General features: G+C 38.7%; 1 protein-coding gene and 2 pseudogenes across 1 annotated transcript; all 3 read right to left on the bottom strand.

Annotated features, from left to right (window-relative positions):
* Positions 1 to 910: 910 nt before the first annotated feature.
* Positions 911 to 3,906, bottom strand: LOC141331549 (cytochrome P450 2C16-like; annotated as a pseudogene).
* Positions 3,907 to 4,190: 284 nt separating this feature from the next.
* Positions 4,191 to 7,761, bottom strand: LOC141331933 (cytochrome P450 2F3-like). The gene is made up of 9 exons (XM_073836979.1): positions 7,239 to 7,761; positions 6,990 to 7,152; positions 6,694 to 6,846; positions 6,388 to 6,548; positions 5,943 to 6,116; positions 5,695 to 5,833; positions 5,254 to 5,441; positions 4,898 to 5,039; positions 4,191 to 4,648 (listed from the first exon to the last, which is right to left on the bottom strand). Exons 1-9 carry the CDS (start codon positions 7,398 to 7,400, stop codon positions 4,452 to 4,454), a joined length of 1,479 nt encoding a protein of 492 aa, XP_073693080.1. The 5' UTR covers positions 7,401 to 7,761; the 3' UTR covers positions 4,191 to 4,451.
* A 157-nt stretch (positions 7,762 to 7,918) lies between these two features.
* LOC141331548 (cytochrome P450 2K1-like) lies at positions 7,919 to 13,421 on the bottom strand (annotated as a pseudogene).
* Between the last annotated feature and the right edge of the window lie 173 nt (positions 13,422 to 13,594).

Here is a 13,594-nt window from a genome sequence, read left to right as displayed (position 1 = left end):
CCGGACCTGAAATGATAAGAACAAACATGAACATTGTCAAGATTCTTGGCCTGAAAATTCTGGTTCAGTTTGGTCAACTACAAACGCCCTTTGTTGCTCAGGCAGTTTTTTGCACTTTTCTCCTTGATTTATAACATTTGGCTGTCTGTAGTACTCCAAATGTTTTTCCTGGTCCAACCGATTAGTACAGCCCAAAACATGACAATAATTGACCATTTTCATCAGCGGTAATCTGCAAAATATGCTTTTGTTGTTAGGTTCAGTGGCATTGTTTACATTAAGTGGGGCCAATATGGCCGATTGATGACGCATAGTGAGAACACTATAGTGTGACGTTGTTTAATCATTTAAAGACATTACACTAAAAACAAGTAGAACATACCTGCTGAGAAAGGAATGCATTGGGATTCACAAATTCACCCTTATCATTCAGAAAGTTTTGAGGGTTGAATTTATTGAGAAACTTCCACTGACTTTCCTCTCTGAGAGCAGATGATGGAGAGGGGATGATGATTGCAATAACAGTTTGGTAATGGATTGATTTGTTAAGTTGAAATAATTGATAGTTCTAGTAATTATAGTAAATGTCACCTTTGGGATGTTGTAGCCCCGGAGCTGAGTGTTGGTTGTGGCGGTGTGAAACATACTAAGAGGAACAATGTCAGCAACACGCTGACCCTCATGAATCACTGCTTGAACGTAGGGCATGGCGTTTCTGTCTTCAAATGTGACATGTTCATGATCACCAAGGACTTCATCAATCTCTCGCTGACATTGTTCTGAAAATGTACAAAAAGACGTTAAAAGAAACGAGTAGACCTTGAAAGACTGAATGCAATGAACAGTTCACAAAAAATGAAATCATTTTATTAATCCCATTCCAGAACCTTGTTTTCCTGCACAGTGTTTATTAAAGGATAATCCGTGTAGAAACTCATAACCCTGCCAGACAACATTTCAGTTTTTCTATTTTAGAAACACAAATTCTCAATTTAAAAAACAAACACACATACAGATGAAGTCAAAAATGTACACACACCTTGCAGAGTCTGCGAAATTCTCACCAAAATAAGAGCGATCATACAAAATGCATGCTATTTTTTATTTAGTACATACAAGAGAAAATAATAGTTGAATTTATGAAAATGACCCTGTTCAAAAGTTTACATACACTTGATTCTTAATACTGTGTTGTTACCTAAAAAAACAGCTGTTTTTTTGTGATAGTTCATGAGTCCCTCTTTTGTCCCAAACCGTTAAATTGCCCGCTGTTGTTCAGAGAAAAATCATTCAAGTCCCACAATTTGGGTTTTTCAGCGTTTTTCTGTATTTGAACCCTTTCTAACAATGACTGTATGGTTTTGAAATCCATCTTTTCATACTGAGGACAACTGATGCTTCAGAAAGAAACACGATGCATTAAGAGCCAGGGGTGTAAACCTTTGAACAGAATGAAGATGTGTACATTTTCCTTTTGCCTAAATATCATATTTTTCATTTAGTACTTCCCTTTAGAAGCTACAGAAGATACATGTTTCCCAGAAGACAAAAGAAGTTACATTAAATTAAATATTATAATATAAAGAATAAAGGTGTCACAGGTGAGGAGATTGTATATACCAGCAGATTTCTCCAAATGTGTGCAGACGTATTCGACCTCCTCCAGAATCCTCTGCTCCATACTTCTCTTTCCAAGGCCAAAGTTCCTCAGTGTGCTCAGAGCAAAACGTCGATGTTCCTGCCAACCTTCTCCATAATCTGCCATGATCACCCTAAACACTAAATTAATCAGCTAGGAAGCCTTTAAGCCCAGCAGGGAGTTTCAATCAAAATCTTTGATCATATTCTCTGTTATATAAGTAGTATGCTGGCTGCTTTTGTTTATACTGCATTACCTTTGCTATATGTTACATGACTGAACATCATGTTGTCTGATCTGCCAGCAAACTCCACCGCTAGTGTAATCAGTGCCTCCCTGATCATTTTCTGACCTGTCAACACCACCGCTGGCTGCCTACCAATGAACAGCCCATAGATTGATCCATACTGCTGAGCAAACTGCACAAAAACATTCATGATGAAGACTGCAGACTCAAAGCAGCAGTTTTTGCTGTCATACTAAGAATGTCTGATCTTCTTTCCTTACTTGTTTCCAGTAACTCAATCATTTACAGTGCCTTGCGAAAGTATTCATACCCCTTCTTTTTTTGCCCTATTTTAAAAACTGCTTTGAATGACTTTTTCCACATCAATCTACACTCCATACACCATAATGACTAAGCACAAAACAGGGTTTTAACATTTTTGAAAATGTATTAAAAATTAAAAACCTAAATGATTCCATTGCATAAGTATTCACACCCTTATCTGGGACACTTTAAATTTAGCTCAAGAGAATTAGCTAGAGTGGTGACCAAGAACCTGATGGTCACTCTAGTTGAGCTCCATGATCATATATGCAGATGGGAAAAACTTACAGAAGGACAAACATCACTGCAACACTCCACACATCTGGGATTTATGGTGATGTGGCAAGACTTAATTCTCCCCTCAGTGAAGACACATGAAAAAACACTTGGAATTTACAAAAAAGCTCCTAAAGGACCCTCAGACATCGAGAAACAACATTCTCTGGTCTAATGAACCTCAGTTCCAAGCATATTTGAAAGAAACCAGGCACTGCTCATCACCTGCAGAGTACCATCCCAAAAGTAAAGTATGCTTGTATCAGCTTCATGCTGTGGACTGTTTTTCAGTGGCAAGGACTGAGGGACTCGTCAGAGTAGAAAAAAGCTCAAGGCACCAAAATATTGAGCCTTAATGAAAACCCAGTCAGAGCATTTTGAACCTCAGACTGAGCAGAAGGTTCACCTTCCAACAAGACAATGACCCTAAGCACACAGCAAGAATGGCTAATAGCCAACTCTGTGAATGTCCTTGAGTGATCCAGCCACAGCCTGGGCTTGAATCAAACATTTCTGGAGAAACTTTAAAAGCGTGCCAGACCTCATCCAAGCTGACAGAGCTTGAGAGGTGAAGAGATGAGGCAAAGAATTGCAGATAATGCTGATATATAAATATTGTTGTTTCATACCCAAAAAGACTTGAGGCTGTAAATGTGCTTCAGCTAAGTACTGAGTTAAGGGTATGGATACTTTTGCAATGTACTTATTTCAGTTTTTGTATTTTAATGCATTTCTGAAGTTTTTGCTTTGACATTATGGGGCATGGAGTGTAGATTGATGTGGTAAAAAAGTTAATTAAAGCGTAAAACAACAAAAACGTGAAAAAATGAATACTTTCACAAGGCACTGTATTTCAGTGTGAGTTTCTCACCAGAAATAATGCATTAATGCAGTCTCCAATGTGTGTTTGAATCTGATGTGCTTACCTTGTCAAAGTCTTTTAATGGGTTTGTGTGGTCCAGTTGAAGCAAATTTCCAAAAAATGGAACAGGAATGGGTCCGGGGGGAGTTTTTGGGTCGCCGAATTCTGAGTTGCAAATACAGAAGAAAGGCTCTGAGACACAACAGAACAAGTGCGGTCAGCGTGGTTACTGATCTACTGGACGGCCCATCTGAAAACTGTTATATAATGCAGACAGAGAACTAATACTCATGCACACAAAACTAAGTTGTATTTTCAGCCTAGTGCAGTTCTTTATAAGTAAACTGATTACAGTGATCTTTTATGCATTCAGCCACATCTCTACTAAGGAAGTTAGTTTCTGTTTATCATGCAGCATTATGTTTTGTTTGTGGTGCAGCGTCATGCACACACCGCTGTATTTTATGCTTGCTTGGCCATCCCTGCATCACAGAAAAAAATTGCGTATGTATATATTTTCCACAAAGGCACTTTTAGGCAAACAATCTTCTTATATTCCAACTTTTGTACCTTTTTCATTTCAGCTTAAAGTCCCAAGAGTATTTTCAGAATTGGGTAAATCTGCTTTCTTTTTCATGCTCCTTGGGTATGTACTTCCATCCTTGAATACTTTTAAATGTCTTTTTCAGACTGTTTTATTGGAGACCTGTAACTGCTTTTCTTGACATTTCTGTATTTAGTGACGTTACGTGAGCATATGTAATTTTGTTTTATGAGTTGTGTTGTGGGAAACTTTATGTGCTGCTGTCTTGTAGCTATGTAGAAACCAGCTGCAAATTGAAACAGCTCACTGGATGACACAGTTTCAGACTCAGACAGCCCATAACAAACTGGCTGCATGTTTTATTTTCAGCTTTTCTGTGACTAAATGAAAAAATTAATACCTATAATGCATATAAGAGATAATAAAACATTAGAAAACATCATGAAACAACACTGAGTTTAACATATTAGGACAAGGGTACTTGTGAGTCATAGCTTGTACGTTTGCTGAAAAGCTAAACATAGTTTAGCATCTGTTGATTAGTAGATGCCATTAAAATATAGTGTAACATCATAATCCACTATTGGAGATTTACAGGTTTGCGTAGTTGTACAGTCAGACGGTAAGGTTTCACTGACTGTGTCCCACCAAATATATATTTGAAGTCCGGTTCTCCTGCATCCTCCGGCCAAACTAGATGGAAACGCCGCAGCACCGTGACCAGGATGAGAAAGAGCTCCATGCGAGCTAGATTTTCTCCTAAACACACTCGAGATCCTAGAAAATAAAGTCATTGTACATTACAAACACTGCATTCACATTCTACCACACAAATGTACTTTCTACATTTTACTGATGTATTGTTTACTCTGGCTGTGTAGTATGTGAAATAAAACAGCTCAGAGACACTCACCTCTAGGTTTAGATATGGTGAATAGGCTAAATGAGTGGTATTAATAATATCCACTGTCTTAAATAATTTAAAAGCCTTATCACACTGTGTAATAAAAAAGATGCAGAACATACCTACAGAGAAAGGCATGAACGCATCAGGCTTCACAAATTCCCCCTTTTCATTCAGAAAGTTTTGAGGGTTGAATTCATGGGGAAACTTCCACTGACTTTCCTCTCTGAGAGCAGATGACAGATAGGGGATGATAATTGTCCCCTGTAAGAGCAAATGTTTAAGATTAGCCATCCTTCCTTTATAGTAAAGATGCTGTTTAGGAATTTATAACAGTTTAGGCAGTGTATTGTTTTGATCAGATTAAATGATCAAAGTTCTTACTTACTCTTTAATGTCATTTTATGTGCTATAGTAACTCTACAACTGCGATGTAAAGAAACAGTTGTTGCCATACAGTAATTATAGTAAATGTCACCTTTGGGATGTTGTAGCCCCGGAGCTGAGCGTCAGTTGTTGCGGTATGAAACACACTAAGAGGAACAATGTCAGCAACACGCTGACCCTCATGAATCACTGCTTGAACGTAGGGCATGGCGTTTCTGTCCTCAAATGTGACATGTTCACGATCACCAAGGACTTCATCAATCTCTCGCTGACATTGTTCTGAAAATGCATAAATAGACGTTAAAAGAACTGAGTAGACATTGAAAGACTGAATGCTATGAACAATTCACAAAAGGAAAATATGAACATAAAAGAGTTGTATTAATAAACTTTGTCCCATTCCAGAACCTTATTTTACTGCACATTATTAATTAATGCATAACAACCTATAAAGAAGTTTAAAAATGTTTAGTTTAAAAACTTAAAGGGAGGAAGTTAAAGGGGGTTGACACATCTTACCCGCATTCCTTACCCTGTATATGAGTGTGAGTCATCAAATAAAGTGTTAAAGTTCTTAGTGTACTAGAGGTTGTTTCAGTTCCAGCTGCAAACAGGTCAAGCAGCAAAGTGACCATCTGTGAGTCGTCAAATGTGGTGCCTTGATCTGCTCTCTGAAAACAAAATGATCCACTAACAAATCAAAGAATTTTAAACTCATATTGTGCTGATAAATTGAATAGAAATACATAACACACACAAACACTAATGAGTATATCTTACTTTCTCCATCTCCTCCAGGTAACAATCAATCAGATCTCTGGGCTCCCCAGTAACATGCGACTTCTTATGCTCATTCACAACTTTAAGAATATGATTTACAATTCTCCTATAATATTGGAAAGCCTTGTGGAATGGCAGTGGAAAAATCCTTAACACTGGGGCTATTTCATAGAGCTGCAATGCAAAATAGGATACTTAAAAAAAGAAAAATTCAATGTGTGTCTGTTAGCATTCTATCCATCTGTGTACAAACTACAATCTCTACTATATATTTATTTTTGGCAGCAGCAACACTAAGTGTAAACAAAAAGAGTATAAATAGCAGTAGAATATAAACCAATCTGACCAATGGTGAGCAGAGCTTGTGTAAATAACCTTTTGAAACAAGGCTGGCTATATGCATTCAGTGTAAATAGACAGTGTCTTTACTTTTCATTGTATTTACCATTGCCCATGGCCCAATGCTAATCCTAGCAAGTCTTTCGATGTCTGTGATCAATGTCTGGAAATATTCATCCTGATAATTGAAACGTGAGCCAAAAATGATTGAGGCAATGATGTTTGAAGCAGCTTGGTGGTACAGATGTTGAGGGTCAATTGACTTTACTGGAAGAGATGTAGAGATAAAAGAGATGTTATCCATTCTTGAAGTTTTTAAGATCATAAAAATGTAAATATTCAACCACTGGATACTGAACATGTGTTTGCATAAATAAACTATATATGTCACAGGTGAGGAGATTGTATATACCAGCAGATTTCTCCAAATGTGAGCAGATATATTTGACCTCCTCCAGAATCCTCTGCTCCATACTTCTCTTTCCAAGGCCAAAGTTCCTCAGTGTGGTCAGAGCAAAGCGTCGATGTTCCCGCCAACTTTCTCCATAATTTGCCAAGACCACCCCTAAACACTCAAAGAAATCAGCTTTAAAGCATTAAGGAGAGTTTCGATCTAAAATTTTGATCTTATTCAATTTGTCTGTGTTTATGTGAGCAGTATGTTTGCTCCATAAGTGCTCTTTAAGTATTTTGTGTATGCCGCATTACCTTTGCTCTTTGATATATGACTGACCATCATGTTGTCTGATCTGCCAGCAAACTCCACCGCTTGTGTTTTGAGTGCCTCCCTGATAATTTTCTGACCTGTCAACACCACCGCTGGCTGCCTACCAATGAACAGCCCATAGATTGATCCATACTGCTGAGCAAACTGCACAAAAACATTCATGATGAAGACTGCAGACACAAAGTAGCATATTTGTGCTGTTATATATGTATGAAGACTGATGCACTCACCTTGTCAAAGTCTTTTAATGGGTTTATGCGGTCCAATTGAAGCAAATTCCCGAAAAAAGGAACAGGAGTGGGTCCAGGGGGGAAGTTTTGGGGTCGCCGAATTCTGAGCTGCAAGAGCAGAAGAAAGGCTCCGAGACACAGCAGAACAAGTGCAGTCAACATGGTTACTGATCTACTGGACGGCCCATCTGAAACCTGCTATTTAATGCAGACAAAGAACTGATACGCATGCACACAAAACTCCTTCTTTAAACTCTGCTGAACTTTTTCAACTTTGTTGAACTGGAGTCGAGAAACAAACACTACACCGGTGAAAAGGTAAACCATAATTAACAACATGGGACGATTAGGTAATGATACATCCACCAGAGGTCAATGTCAGCAAGTACTATTGATAAGGTTGTTCCTGAAGGTTCATTACGTAAACATGCACTATGATGATGCGACGGGAGCGTTTTCTGAGAAGTTTGCAAAGCCACCGAATCAGTAAATCCTGTTTCAGCATGAAGCAAGCCCCGTCCTTGCAAACATGTCCAACTTTTGTATCTTTTAAACTTTTTGCTGCTTTTCACATCTTAAAGGGATGCTAAGTGTGGAAAAGTGTGTGGTGGACTTACGAGCTATGTCTGTTAGTAGTGCTTGTATGTAATCTGGGCCAGCCAGGAAACTGTGAAGGTGACCCAGATAGCACACGTACATCTGCAAGATGTCTGTTAAAGATCACTTGATCTAGAAAGCATCTTCTATGTACAAACGTCTCATCTGTAAGATATCAGTTTTATGTCCATTCTAATTCAGAAACATCTTAAATACATCTAGATGTCTATTTAACATCTGATAGGAAGCATCCTATAGATGTATTGCAGGTGAGCAAACACTCTAAAAAATATTACTTCCAGATGCAAATGCAGATGTGAAATAGACATCTCCGTGATGTATGTGAACTATCAGGGTGAGGTTGTCAACCAGAGGGTAATACACCTAAAATGCTCTTAACGCCATTCCGATCCCAGTTAGTGATGCTTCAAACATTTTGCTCCTCTGACCCGACCTTTCAGATCATTGCGGATGACGTGAACAGAACCCTGTTTTGATTTCAGTCTTTATTTTGTTTAAGAAGTGCACTAAAACATGCTCTAATGCTTGGTGGTTCGAAAAACAAATAATTTTACATAATTTACATTATTACAATAGCTTTCTCCCCAACCTGGCACAAATGGCTCAATTATTTCTGGGTTTAATGAAGGCCCGCCTCTGAAAAACGAAATGTGTTGTGATTGGTTCGCAGTCCCACTGCGCTGTGATTGATGCACAGCTTAAACGGCATTTCAGTCCTGCCACGCCCCTTCCCAAAGCAGCAAGTTCCATGTACAACATTTTTCAATAAATGTCTTGAGCGTCATAAGTGTTTTACATTTGCTGAAAAGCTAAAAATAGTTTAGCATCTGTTTAATAGCAGATGCCATTGTCATAGTTTACCCTGCGTGACATATAGTGTGACATCATAACCCATTATTAGGGCATTGTAATCAGTGAAGAGCAACATATGTTCAGTAAACAGAAGTCTGAGGTAAGGTTTCACTGACTGTGTCCCACCATATATTAGTTCAAGGTCCGGTTCTCCTGCATCCTCTGGCCAGACCAGCCGGAATTGCCTCAGCACTGTGACCAGGATGAGAAAGAGCTCCATGCGAGCTAGATTTTCTCCTAAACACAAACGAGATCCTAGAAAATAAAGTAAATATACATTACACAAATGCATATTGATGTCTGTGTAATATGTAAAGTTAAAGAGCTCAGGGACTAACCAAGTGTTATTGATAAATAACCATTGTGTTTAATTATTTAAAGATCTCATTACACTGAATAATTAAAGATGTGCAGAACATTCCTGCAGAGAAAGGCATGAATGCATCTGGCTTCACAAATTCACCCTTATCATTCAGAAAGTATTGAGGGTTGAATTCATGAAGAAACTTCCACTGACTTTTTTCTCTGAGAGCAGATGATAGGAAGGGGATGATAATTGTCCTCTGCAAGAGCAGATGTTCAAAATTAGCAATCCTCTCTGTCCCTTTACAGTAAAGTTGCTGTTTAGGGCTGTTAATAATAGTTTGGTAATGGATGGTTTTCTTAAAATGCTGTTGCCATACAGAAATTAGTACAGTAAATTTCACCTTTGGGATGTTGTAGCCCCGGAGCTGAGTGTTGGTTGTGGTGGTGTGAAACATACTAAGAGGAGCAATGTCACCAACACGCTGACCCTCATGAATCACTGCTTGAACGTAAAGCATGGCGTTTCTGTCTTCAAAAGTGTGACATGTTCACAATCACCAAGGACTTCATCAATCTCCCGCTGACATTGTTCTGAAAATGTATAAATAGACATTAAACGGTTGTTTTCGTGCATGGCTCTTTAAAATGCAAATGAGCTGCTGCTCTCTGCCCCATTTTTCCAGAACAGGGCTCTTTCATGTCTTATTGCGCTTAAACTGTTAAATACACACAAGTTTGTTACAAAAACAGTCAGCTATTTCTGTGAAGATAGACAGCTGGGAAAGAAGTTTATATTAGATCTGACAGCAGCGTAGTATACAGTAAATAAATCAATAGCCATTCCCACTGCCATTCCACAAGGAAAGCCTTGTGGAATGGCAGTGGGAAAATCCTTAACACTGGGGCTATTTCCTAGAACTGCAATTAAAAATAAGATACTTAAGAAATGTAAAATAAATACTTTTTTGTACAAACTACAGTCTCTACTATGTATTTATTACTTTTGCACAAGCAAGACTGTAAGTGTAAACAAAAAAATTATAAATAGCAGTCGAGTATAAAAAGCTTCTTGTTGACACAAAATGCGAATAGAAGTATGTGCATTTAGTGTAAATAGTTAGTGGATTTACTTTACAATGTATTTACCTTTGCCCATGGCCCAATGACAATCTTAGTAAGTCTTTCGACGTTTGTGATTAACGTCTGGAAATATTCATCCTGGTAATTGAAACGTGAGCCAAAAATGACTGAAGCAATGATGTTTGAAGCAGCCTGGTGGTACAGATGTTGAGGGTCAATTGACTTCCCTGAAAGAGATGTAGCGATAAAAGAGATGTTGATGTCCATTCTTGAACTGTAATATTTTCTGGAAATTTTAAGATCATAAAAATGCCTATAAACAAAAACCGAACATGTCATTGCATAAATGAGCTATGTTACAGTTTTTCTTGATTGCTTTGATGCAGCTGTCAACTCAAACTTCACATTTTCAAAACAGTTAACGCACAGGCCTAAACAGTGGCACTCATGTTCAAAATGACACATTTTGTTTGCAAAAGACTCTAACCACCCCAAAACATTTTGAATATGCAACAAAAGCTAATTTTACCTTCAAACAACACAACTTGCAAACAAGTTTATGAGCTCTTTCAGTCAATCATTGCACAATGGACAACAAAATACAAAATACAGAACTCAGTGTGATTCAGCGCACCATTGCTTGTCATTGTAGCCTATTGCCAGTGCCATTTGTTGTCTTTCAGTATAGGTTGTGTCAAATGTGCCTTTTTGCAAAGAACTGGATCCAGAATAAGAAATACTTTGATGCATTTTTCCTTGATTCCATGAAATTGATTTTTTTCAAACCATATCTGAAAACTGAAATAATGTAAATATTATTTATAGTATTTATTTACAGTATTTCAGTAAACTCCTCTACCTCTTACTCTCACTCTCATCTGTGTTAGACCTCCATCCATGCTGGCAAAGAACAACACAGACCTGGCACCTTTTTTTATAAGCCCTGCAGATTGATTGCTAATTGAAGATTTGTGTGAAGGAGTGTCAAACAGGAGCTTCAGTGATTTCATACTGATAGGTAGTTTCTAATAGTTAGGAATAGATGGTTTCTGTTTGGTTACCAAAGCTAAAACAATGGAGTATGGGCTGCTTGAATGGGTCGCGGAATTCTGAGTCCCAGGAGCAGAAGAAAGGCTCCTAGACACTACAGAGTAAGTACAGTCAACATGGTTACTGATCTACTGGAGGGCCCATCTGAAACCTGCTATTTAATGCAGAACTGATACGCATGCACACAAAACTCCTTCTTTAAACTTTGCTGAACTTTTTAAACTTTGTTGAACTGGATTCGGGAAACACAGACTATATAGGTGAAAAGGTAAGCTATAATTAACAATATGGATGACGAGTAATGATACATCCATCAGAGGTCAATGTCGACATGTACCCTTGATAAGGTTGTTCCTAAAGGTTCATAAGTATGTAAACAATGAATGACAGTGTCAAAGTTTGTGCAGCATTGAAAGCTTTTCTGTTATGTTTTTGTTAGGCAAAATATTCTAGTGACCAAAACTAAGTCATATTTTCAGTCTAGTGTTGTTTCGTATATTATATGAAGTAATCACTAAACGTGTGTTTGACTTGTTGTAGTGTCTTACCGGGTGGTGGATAAAGCCTCAGTCAAGCTTGGATTAATGTTCAGTTTTAAGCATCAGGTAGTCTGAAAATAAAATCAACTGACAAAAGTTTTCAGAGCTTATATTTCACAAATAAACACTGCAACTGAACACTGCACAATTATAATTGGTGCAGTCAATGTAGGCTCACTTTGCAAATTGTTCACAACAAATTTTTAGACTTTGCTCTTGGCGTTTGGCTTATCATGAGGAGATGTAATGTCCTTCAGCATGTACTACCCTCAAAAACCCTTTCACTTACTGGGCAGTGACTAAAATTATCATTGATATGATTTGCTCATTTCATATGAAGTCTTTTGTGTTAATATATATGCAGTCTTTTTATAAATTCTTGTTAGTTAATTCTGCAAGATTTTAAGCAACACAGATTTGCTCTCCATTGCATACTATTGCTTGCCCTCTGGAGGTTGTCAAAAGTTTATATTTACAATGCCTTTTTGTAGAATTCACTTACCGCTCAAAACGCTCATGAAATCTAAATTGAAGTTTTTTGGCTTGTGAATGTGTTAGGGTTATCTATAAACTTGTGTGTTTTTTTTTTTAAAGTTGCAGCATTTACAACTTTTTTGACCTCCCTCAAAGAGCACACCTGGAATATCTGGAGCATGCCCCCAAGACTTAGTACCCCGAAGATTTTTTGATAGCAGATTAAAAAAGAAAGAAAGAAAGAAACAAAGAAACAAAGAAACAAAGGCGCTTGATGGTCTTCAAGAGACATTCAGTGTCCTATAACGGCTTGAGGATGACTCCACAGTTGTTAGGACCATACTCAAAACATGACGAGGTAAATGACAGTGCTTGCAGGTCACCCACTCGCTTGACTGACACTAAAGTTAAAAGGAGGGTAGTCTTAAGCGACAGGGACCGCAACTCAGCCTAATGAAGAGGTTCAAAGAGAGGGCCCCATAGGGCCCTGAGGATTATAGATAAATCCCAAGTTGACATGGAACTGGGACAAGGCAGATTCAGTCTCCAAGCTCCTCTTAGAAACTAAACGTCTAAGTCATTTCTGCCGATTGACTGGCCAGCCACAACATAATGATTCACCGCAATGGCTGCCACATAAGGTGCACCCATTTTCCAGACTTCCCTGACCCATCTAATGACCTGAGGAAGCAGGACAACCGGGAAAATGGCATTCAAGTTAGCCCAGGGCCAATCATGGGCCAGAGCATTTCGCTGCCTTGAAAAGTAAATTGGGCAGTGAAAGTCTTAGGTGAAGAGGTCACCTCTGCCTTCCCAAAGACAGGTTAGATCATTTGAACCATGTGGGGATATAGTCTCCATTCTCCATAGTCTGCCCCTTTGTTCAGTCTGCCCAGAACATGAACTGCTCTCAACAAGAGGAGCTTGTCCTGTGCCCATAAAAGGGGGAGTCCAGCCAATCTGTGAAGGGAGTGTGACCTGAGGCTGCCTTGGGATTTACAAAGGTCACCACTGTCAAGTTGTCCGAACGGATCAGAATGTGGTACCTCTGTAAGGCCAGCAAGAAGGTTTTTAGGGCAAAAAAAAAATGTCATCCTTTCGAGGCAGTTGCTCCAGGCCTGACTAGGAGCCAAATGCCGGTCTGCCCTCGTACCGAGCTGCCCAACCTGAGTTGGAGGCATCTGTCGTTACCACCTTCCTTCTGGAGGTCAGTCCCAATGAGACGCCTGATTAAAACAGGTGAATGGTCTTCCCGGGACGACATGCGTACGAACTTGAGCAAGTAGCCTCATTCTATTTTTAGAACCCAACTTGATACAACCGGATGGCAAGTGGTCTTAAGTTTTTTGAGAGGCAGTTTGCCGCACTGGAGTGGGGAACTGACATTCGTGGTAATTAGGAGAGGAGAAATGCTCTTTTGAGTAAGTGGGTCCACAA

This window comes from Garra rufa, chromosome 3 (assembly GCF_049309525.1).
Source record: "Garra rufa chromosome 3, GarRuf1.0, whole genome shotgun sequence".
In the NCBI taxonomy this organism is placed as follows: Eukaryota; Metazoa; Chordata; class Actinopteri; order Cypriniformes; family Cyprinidae; genus Garra; species Garra rufa.
The sequence above is the reverse complement of the archived record's forward strand: the minus strand, read 5'-3'. Positions and strand labels throughout refer to the sequence as shown.